At 38.4% G+C, this 10381-nt stretch overlaps 1 protein-coding gene across 1 annotated transcript; it reads left to right on the top strand.

The window, feature by feature from the left end:
- The first annotated feature begins 4502 nt into the window (after positions 1-4502).
- LOC131781009 (uncharacterized) lies at positions 4503-6511 on the top strand. The gene is made up of 2 exons (XM_059097650.2): positions 4503-4813; positions 5321-6511. The coding sequence occupies exons 1-2, from the start codon at positions 4741-4743 to the stop codon at positions 5770-5772; spliced, it is 525 nt and encodes a 174-aa protein (XP_058953633.1). The 5' UTR covers positions 4503-4740; the 3' UTR covers positions 5773-6511.
- The last annotated feature ends 3870 nt before the right edge of the window (positions 6512-10381 follow it).

Here is a 10381-nt window from a genome sequence, read left to right as displayed (position 1 = left end):
TAATTCAAATGTCAATCTTTACTGCTGATGAGACTAGTTATTCTCATCGACTGTTTGCTGGATAATAAATTAATAATTTAAGGAGAAATTGAAGGTTAATCATTATGAGGAGGTGGAGGGTGGAAGAAGGGTGGTAAGCCAATTTATTTGTCATTATTGTGCCTTAAGCTCTGAGGTATCGGAGGAATTTAAAATTTTTTAAGAATTATACACTACATGATACTGCGAGTCTAGAAAGAAAATTTTAACATCGTCTAAAAGCGATGACTGATCTTTTGACTGTAGAGATAATTTTAAACAACTAAGAATTTGTTTTATGACCTAACGATCAAAGGAGTTTGAAATAATGACATTTCAGACTGATTGGGAAATATCACGCGTGTTTTTATATGGATATAATCAGACCTCATTCCAGAAATGACTCGTCGTTTGATAACAGCATTGCAGTCTAGTCGGAAAACATCACGCACGTAATGCGTGGAAAATCTGAAGGGCTTTTAAGTTCAGGGTGAAAGGTTATCAAAACCTGATGATTGGATATCTAACGATACCATCCAGTCAGACATCTCTCGTCTCCTAGCTTATCACCTCAATTAGGAGGTATATAACAAATCACTTGGGCGCAAAAGCGGTCATGATCAATAATTGCTTATTACCCTGATGGGATGATACAGGGTAAATATCATTTACACCGGCGGTAACGGGCTCTCCTGTACATGGTAACAGAATGCCGAATAATTCGATTATTAAAGACAATTTCCGATGGCGTATTCTTCTCTTCGTAAGCTTTAAAAATATCCAGTTCAATGCACTTAGATAAAATGTAAATTCTTTCCCTTCCTACCCTAAACACGATTTCGAAGTCCATTTATTGTTTACTGAGATACACAAGACATTGCGTAACTCTCAACCCCCCTGGGACGGGAGGGGAAGGAGTGGGGAGAATCGAGTTACAGTTGAATTGTTGGATTGTAATTGCAAAAGAGGAAGGCTAAGAAATTCAGGCGGAAACGACATGGTGTAGAACGTACGGCTTGAATTATGTCAGAGGCTTAGACAGAGATAACCGAGAAAAGTTGAGAAATTAGGATGTTTTTCCAACTTCTCTAGACACTCAAGAATTTAGGGATATCAGAGATGAAAAAAAAACATTTCTTGTTTACCCTGAAGGTCATTTTGTTGACATTTTACTCAGTTGCCGGCCACAATCCAATTAGGTGTTTTTTGCCCAAAAATTGTTTACATACAATAGCAATGATAGCAGTCACTTTTAAAGTTTGACGTTCGAGAATATTCAGCATTTGAAAGCTCAAATGCTGCGTCTGAAAATTGATGGTTAAGTTTGACAGCGACATTGTCGTAGTTGTGTTGTTTTTAACAGGAAATTTTCACCACTGTAAAAAGTTGCTCGTTCTATCTATGGCCTTTGGAGCTGTTTTGGTATCATTTAGTAGAATTGGTGACTTTCAAGCTCTTTGTTTTTCAGATTTCTCTTTTGTTCCGTTTTACTCGGTTTTCTCTTTTACCTTTGATCGGCTTAAAAACCTAACACTGAAGTGGATAAGTTTATAGCTGAAAAATTGAAGTCGTCTTGATCTGATCGATTGGATGTGCAGTTAATTCCCACAAAGGGCATCAAAATATTATCAGAACCCATTTAGTCTTTTCGCTATTAGCGGATCAATACTATTATTAATTTGTCTAAAGAGCTGGGAAGGTTTAAGAGGAGGTCGTATTTGAATTAAAGACGACCCACAGATAGCTGTACCCTGTAGAGAATTTGTTCATGCTTTGGTCTAGCAACCGGTCTTAAACACATAATCTTATCCTGACCTCGAGCTCATAGTTTCTAGAAACGCTAATTGGTGAAAGAAGTGCGATATAATAACGATTTCGTCGTGCCGGGAAAACTTCAAACAGGAGGAATTAGCAGCGGTGTAACGTCCTCGTCGTTAAACGTATAATCATGTTTGAATTAAGCCTTATTTTCGCAGCCTTTTTTCATTAAATCTTGCGGCGTAACCGCAGAAAAATCTTATTAGTCGATCGAGGACAGCCAATTAACTAGTCGGCTTCGAGTAATTCTTACATTGTACTCCTGCCTCGTACAGAAACGGCTTAGAGTTGAAACTTGCACGCAACGAAGCTTGGTTGTGGCAAGTCGGTGCACGGCTGATTTGGAAAAAATTCGGACGGACGATCATTTATTTTGAAACGATAAAGAATTAGCTTTTTGAATTCCTCGTGTCAGTTGTTGTCCCGGACGAATACAGCGGCATATTCATCTGCTGGGATTTATACTTTGATTAGCAACTCCAATAGCAAATAATCTTATATCAAGAGGTCATATAGATTTGAAATGATGGAAAGATAAAAATGCCCGGCGCCTTTGAAGTTGTGATCGTTAATCACAAGTTCTCATGTCGAGGCTCGGCAGTTCTATGGAATTACCTTATTGCATGCTAATCAAATATGGCCAACCATATATATATTTCGATATATTGAATTTACTGAAATTCTAGAAGAAGGTTTTAGGTTCGCTTGACTGCTTTAAATGGCGAACGATTCTCCATTTTTTCAAAACTTATTCCTTTAAAACTCAAACACGTACGTAATGATAACCCAAGTAGCCATTTTAGCCTCTGGGGAAGAATCTTGGAACTTCCTTCCTGTTCTTTAGATCATGCTTTGTGCTCCAATGAGCTCTTCAAATTTTTTTTTGTTTCAGTTTACAGAAAGGTTATTTTAAGCGTCATTTATATTTTGATAAACCTTCCGGTTAAATCAGAGCATTGTAGTTTAGCACCAGTTTTAGGATGAACTTTAACATCATAAAACACGGCTACATATAGCTCTGCTGGAAGCAAATAGATCACGGCAAATAATAATGAAGTCTCCAGACCAAAGCTTGTTTGGCAAGGTAATGATTGATCCTCATGATTTCACATGATAATAGGAAATAGATGTCCTCAAGCCCTGAGCTCTTTCACTCTGGGGCTGTGGGAACGGTAAAATTCTCACTCTCACTGAAAGATAAGTGAGCTTAAGTGAACTTTGTTCAACCGAAATGTAGCGTGAGTTTAGACTTCCTCTCTACCTTGCGAGCTGAATAAACAGCCTTTCTGACAACAGAAACACCAGCTTGTTTTCCAAAGCCATTCAGATTGCTATTCCAGGTTTTCTGTACAAACAAAGATCTTTATTGTTTGCATCAAATGTCAGGTGTGAAAATAAAGTGTTTTCATTCACTAATTTTCGGCTCTTACACGAAAACAACCTTTGTTTGACGGGTAGGGCGTCGGCTTCGACTGTTTAGTCCCGCCTGGCAGCAGCGGCTCCAAATTGTCGTGTATTTACGGCTTATTTTGGCCTGTGATATTGCCACTTCGGAAATTGAAATAGTTAGCTGCCAGCCGGCCCTTTCCCTTTCAAAGCTTGGGCTTTTTCACTTATGATAAACAGTCCAAAATGTCACCCTTCCATATTTGACCTGAGCGATGCGGTGTTTAGCTTGAGTACTATTTGTAGACGATCCAGCCAAGTTTGAGAGATATTTCAGCTTAATTGCGTCCAATAAGATTCTCATACTTAAACTTACAGAACCTCTTACAACTAAAACATATTAACAGCTTTCGCTATCAGATTGTTCTAGATGCTATCAAAGGGAGAAAAAGTTACTATTCATAAATAAATAAATCGGAAGTTCCTGAACGTTTTCGACACAGACATTCAGCAGTGCCTCTGTTTCCTTGTTTTTGCCTGTTAAATTTCACGACTACCGGTCTCGTCTGACGCGCTGTTCACGGTGTTTGCGGAACTTTAGTGCTTTCGTGATTACAAGCTAAATCTTGGCTTAAACTTAATTAGGATTATCTGAGGAGAATGGCTGTTCCTAAATCGACTTAAAAGTGGCCACAAGCATAGTTTGGTTTGCTCAGCATGCAACAATTTATCAGGTCATATAATGAATGACGCGTGAAATGGTCTTTCGCGATTATTTCTTCAAGAACATTGATGCTCATTCCGTCAAAGAAAATACGCGCTAATATCGCCTGATTGCAATATTGCGCTCTCTTTTGAAAGCTTAAACAACGATATTTTCCTTCTCTCATGTCGAGAACTTATAAAATCTGAAATTTGTTTTTCGTGATTAATATTCACTTAAGCCAGTCATAGAAAAAATATCATCCACTATAACCTCGCCTCGGTGGACAATAGACATCAATTATGAAGGAATTTGAATGCATTGTTTCTCTAAAGACAAGAGAGGGGTAGCACAAGAAAAACTTTGCTTTTTAAACATCCTTTAGTCTTGGCCTTTAGTTTTAAAACATCCGCTTGATTTCCAAGCACAGGCAATCAAATATGTTCCAAGGTGACGCCACCTTAGCAGAATATTTGAGATTGGTAGTTTACGATTTTAGGTGCGTCATAAATTGCCCCCCATCCCCACCCGGAGCGGTTTCCTATTTGGGATGTTTCGCATGATTTCTCCTGAATGCTAGTGTTTATTTGGTCGAGCTGAGATTTCAAACGCATATTGCCAGGGGAATTCAGAGGACAATCATCGACGGCTGAAAGATTTGGTACCTGATTACATTCAGCTTACATCGGCGCGGAACGAAGCAGAAACTGGATTGCTGAGCGGACAAATCACAACTTGCTCTTTAGTCAAATCGACTCTCGTGAAAAAACTTCTGCTTTTCGTCTAAGGCACAAACACGCAGTACACAGGAAGCCATGAATTTCGCAACGAAGATTACAATCGTGTTCACTCTGATCTATTTGTGTGAATTGAGTTACGCGCGAAAAGGTGAGTCCACATCGAGTAATTCTCTTTCGATGCTAGATTTTATTGGTTAGAATTATCTAAAATATTCACTGAATTACTGCGAAAGAATTTCATTGATTCACAAGTGCCGGAATTTCAATTCTGTGTTCGAAGACGTTAGCAGTCTCCCGCTTTTTTCGCCACAACAAAAGGCAGCCACACGTTAAATTATCGATTTATTAAAGGAAAAAATTTGTGTCGTTTAATTAGATGTAACTAGGAGCGAGTAAAGGCCTTTCAGGATTGGACAGATTATTTTTAATGCAAATCACGACTACGTGATGTGATGTACGTTGAAAGCAACAGATAGCTGAAGTTTTTGTACGTGGGCATTAAAAGACAAAAGGTTCAAAGATCAAGCCATTTTTGTTAACGATCCCGCGAAAATGCTTCAAAGCTTTCACTGAATCAATAAGGGATCAGACAATCGAAGAGTAAATCTGGCAAAATATTCACTATTCGTGGTTTTGTAATTCTTTCTGCGTGAAGGTTCGAAACATCGCAAACATCCGGAAAAATGGAACTCCTCGGAAATGGACCAGCGGAATTCTGCGAACGGATCTATCGCGTTTGGATCTCAAGGAGAAACCACGACAATGCGGCCGTCCGTATCATCAAAGCCCCCTGTTAAAGTCAAGGTGGTTTCTAAGACGTCCAGTAGGAAACACATGATCAAAAGATGTTGCCGAATCGGCTACCGCGCTGCCAATAGGGGTCTGTACTGCTCGATAGACAGATACTATTCCGCGAAGTACAGGAACATGGAGCATTACGCAAGGCAGCGCTTCCAATGGCGAAAACCGTCGCGGGCCACGAAACGTTTCATGCATCATTTGAACAGATATTGCATCAAGCTTCAGCTTAAGAGCGTATTTTACAAGTGTTGTGATGATGGTATGCAAACTAAACGCGAGAAGGCAAGATCTAACCGAGAGCCTTAAAGTCACCACCACCAAGTATAGTCAGCCGGGAACGTTAATTGTTGAACTAAAATAATTTCAAAACTGAACGAGTCAGTATTTTGAAGTGATAAATTTAGTGTGTTTTACGAACAGATTTTGTGTATAATTCAGTTCAAAAGTCGAAAAGGTACAAGGGGCCATGAATGTAACTGTGACACTTTTGAAATAGGTTGCTTTTTTTTCTGCTTTCGAAATTTTCTTTCAATGTTGATTTCCTTATGGAGTGTTTTCAGTGGCTCGCGTTTTACTCCTGTAGAAACACTTAGATGTTGTCTCCTAAAATACATTGGTTTAAGTTCTTAGGTAATTTGATCTGTATATTGCTTTGAGAGCTTGTAAAATATGTCGCTCGTAATGTCTCAAGTTTTTAAAAGGGAAAGAAATTTGGCTGTCTTTTCGTTCAAACACACCTTTCCAGATGATTTTTGTTAAAATGTAGGTCTCATAGAAACTTTTGGTACCCCCCCCAAAAAAATGTAGAGACACGGGAAACACGATAAGTATTTTGTACATACATGATACAAGGTTGCTGTGTATGGAGGCGCGATTTCCATAGGCTCGTGACACCAAGCGCAGTCCACGTGCAAGAAATGTTTGTAATTGGTAGTGAAATATCAACTTTCATTCTTTTGCATGTGTTTAGCTTAGCTGTAAAGTACAGGCCGTATTTTCATAAGTTGGTAATCACTTAAAATGTAAATAAAAACCCTGTATTTAATTCGCCTGTTTTCATTTTGTGTAGTTGTATTTTTTTTCGGTTTTTTTACGCGTGCTTTACATTTGTTAAGCCGATTTCGTTCCGCGGGATAAAAGAATGGGAATTCTCTAGCAGAATAAACAAACATAAAAAATTTCCAATATTTTGATCAACAGGAAAATGTTCCCTCGGAAACGTTCTCCGAGTGAACGGGAAACGAAACACACAAACTTCCCTAACAACGTCCTGAAAGATAATGAAACGGAAAAACTAAAAAAAAAGATCACAACAGAACAATGGAAGTATAAAAATTAGTAATAAATAGCATCTGTTAACAGTTCACAGCTTTTTCCATTACCCAAATTTTTCAGACAATAATAATCACCGCGAGAATAGAAGTTAAGGACTTGACACAAAGGAAGCATTCATACAAACTGTTTGACTTCAACATATTTCTATCTGACCTATGTTATATGTAGCAAACTGATTTATAGCCCGAGGCCTTTCTTTATCCGGTTTTGAGCGATCGAACCTTCGTTTTCCAAATCTAATTTGATTTTGAAGTTATTTTGAAAAAGTTGTATGATCAGTATATCGATATATCACGCGTTCCGTTAAACATAGGATTTTTTATTGAATCTCGAGTACTTGGAACAAGTTACCTGCTACTTTTCAACACCAGTTCCAACGGTTTTGCATGTAAAATTAATCTCTAATGCCCTAGTAAAGATAGATACTTCGCAATGGCTCTGAAAAATCCACAGGTTTACGGAGAACGGTAAAGCGATTAGGAAAAACTGATTTGCGCCATATTTAACAATAGATGCCATACGGCAGAGAAAATCTTTCAATAGAGAAGTGTTTAAGAAAATGATATCTGGGTGAAAAATACTTGGTAAGTTCCAGAATCTAAAATGCGTGGTGTGGTGTCTTGTCTTTCTCAGGATTTAACAACTGTGAATAGGTGCTCAATGCCGAATAATTTTACTTGCAACTCATTTTGATGGCGTAGAAATGTCACTTGTGGCTAAATCGAGATGAGAAAAACTTCTTCTCTAAGGTCGTTGCGGGTAAAAACTAAGATGGAAGATCTTCGGTAAAAGAACTTAATCGAATTAATTTGGCGAACAAACTCTCGGCTGAATCGGAGTTAACCGAACTGTCGTGTTGAGTGGAGTACATTTAATTTTGTGAGCGGGACGAAGTGACGATTTTTACAGTAAATTTTCTAGAAAACAAACAACAGTTTGACTATTTTTAACCTTTTTCGATGAGTTCTTCCTTTTCGCTTTCCGGTGCTTGCAAAAATTGACGGAAACGTAATGAGTAAAAAAAAAGATAAAAGTTTAGAGGCACGAAGCGAGAAACCACAAATTTGTCTGGATCCTCGCCAAACTTCCAACAGAAGTACTCAGAGAATTTTTACACATACTGATAGTGAAATAATAACCGATATATTAATGATGATGATCAACTGAAATGACTTTAAACCTCATTGAGATATTATAATTTTCTGACGCCGTCTTAATTCAGTTTCTACTACATGGGGAAAGAGCTAGCCACAACAGTCTCACATATCTGTTCGAGTTCACTGGCATTCTGACGGAGACCTTTTGCGATCGCAATCTATATGGCAGATTGTTAAAACAACGATTCTTTAAAAGTACTATTTCTGTGCCACACTCGCTTGTGAGTTTTAAGAGATTTATTTCTCTTGTATTCCAATAACTCGCCTCCCTACTGAATCCCTGCAGGACGCTCCATGTATCTTGAACCTATGCGAATGAGAATGAGTGGTTTCATTGATAGCTGAAAATTCTCGTCATTTTGAGCATTGAACTCTTCTTCTCATCACAGTTGGTTCTTATCGACCTACACTTTGTTTGATATGCGCGCCTGACATAACTAATCCTTGACAAATTAATTCCGTGTAATTTTGCTGAATCCGTCCGATATTCAAAATCACCTGGTTGTGAAAGATTGCCATCGAATAATGATTATATTGTTTCGCATGGGAACATCAGCATTATATTGTATTGGTCTAGTTTCACAAGAATAGAGAAACGTTCAGGAGTACTTAATATGTTTCAAAACGTTAGACTGACGCTACTTCATTACAGATCTTTTATCCTTTGTCTCCAAGTCCGGTCCAGAGTTAATGAAGCTCGAACAATTTCAGTCAAGACTTTCAACTCGCCCACATGATTCAGCAGTTTCGTATGTGTCAAGAAAATCTGATGATCTGTAGATCGATTCTGATATCCTCACTCTTTTCTACTAGTCTCGGGCAACATTTTAGGAAAGACAGACTCCTGAAGTACCACTTTGATATAGTACGCATCGTTCGACGGTGAGAAGAGCTCACGCTACAGTATTCAAGTTCATGCTGTGTTGAAGGATTCACAAATATAAATGTTAATGAAAATATTTGCAATTTCTCTTGACTGGCCTGATCGACGAAACGTCATTTTTTGTGACAGCTCTTGAACAGAACAAAACGTTGAGACCAAGTGTCCGGAAACGCCCATCTCACATCGATCACATCAGTGATTTCGGACCAGGGTCAAGAATGGCTTGCATAACAAAAGGTCGTGGGAGATATGAGATCATGCGGTCAATTCCATCTTTTTAGATCACTTGGCTAATATACTATCAACAATGAATAACTTGTCTTTTTTCCCTGCAGAAAGACTTAGCTCGCGATGAATTTACTATTGGCAAGGAGGTTACCGACCGTGCTTAACACCGCGTGGCTGAAGAGTCTCGTTGCACCTTCTAAATGAATCAACTGATCATAAATCGTTTGATAGTGATTTAAGTTTATATTATTCGCACCATCAGGGAGAATAGGAGATATAATGAAACATAAACGACTGAGAACCGAAGTTTTCTAAGTTTATCCAAGCACCGGCTCCATTTCCCCCGCAAATTAAGATCCAAGTGCGCGAATTTGATACGGTGTTGTAATTATGATTTAAAACCTAGAGATCTTTGTCCGCTTCGGCGAAGTGTGTGATATTAAATGGTATAGCAGTGCGATCCCAATCAAAACGTGATCAATCGTAAGATGAGGACCATCAAAGAGGGTAGCAAAGGGAGTCCTGATCCCGTTCCACGCATGAAATTTAGAAAAATTCACGCGTCACCCTTACGAGAGGGAAAAACAAATCTCTCTTCTTGTGCGCAAGGTTTCAGGGATTTTAGGGTTTTCACGAAATGGAACAAAAAATTCACGTGTTTCGTTTATTTCAGAAAGCGAATCACGCCCCAGATGCTGTGTTAAGGAATTACGAATCACGCTTGCCTTCCTAAAAAATTCACGGGTCACGTATAAACCCTTTGCTACACTCATCAAAGTGGGACTCCTCATTGTGGATATCGATATCAGAATGTTGTTATTCTTACCCTTTAACCCCTTAGAGTGACAGACTAATAATTTCTCCTTACAGTTTCACTTTTGAATCAAATATAACGATCATGAGAATAAAGAAAGTGATCACCAATTGAAGAAGTTCCTGGTTGTCGAGCACATTATCCTTGTTAGTTCGATAGGAAACATTAAGAGAACAGCGTACAGAATATGAATAATAATATTAACTTAAAACGCTACCCTCTGTTACCACCAATATGTTAAGGCCACTTCTTATGCTGGAGAAGGCTAGGCTCTGGGTCTGATCCAAGCATGAATACCTTAAGTCACTTTGACCACAACGGATGCACAAATTATTTTCCTGATATGGGTCCAATTTTATTCATATTGACCAAAGATACATTTTTCACGCCGGAAAATTTAAAAGAGAACGTAAAAAAAATTCTCAGTCGAAAAGTTGGATTTAAGATTTATGTAGAGACGAAGTTGGCTGAAGAATTGAACTTGAAGTGTAAGCAAAA

Source organism: Pocillopora verrucosa, chromosome 2, assembly GCF_036669915.1.
Source record: "Pocillopora verrucosa isolate sample1 chromosome 2, ASM3666991v2, whole genome shotgun sequence".
Taxonomy (NCBI): domain Eukaryota; kingdom Metazoa; phylum Cnidaria; class Anthozoa; order Scleractinia; family Pocilloporidae; genus Pocillopora; species Pocillopora verrucosa.
Note: the sequence above shows the minus strand (reverse complement) of the source record. Positions and strands in the feature narration are given on the sequence as shown.

Excerpts from the sequence above, each read along its gene's own strand:
- LOC131781009 (XM_059097650.2), top strand. The coding sequence starts at position 4,741 with ATGAATTTCGCAACGAAGATTACAATCGTGTTCACTCTGATCTATTTG. Across the intron at positions 4,814-5,320 it reads ATTGAGTTACGCGCGAAAAG|GTTCGAAACATCGCAAACAT; the intron begins GTGAGTCCACAT and ends TTCTGCGTGAAG.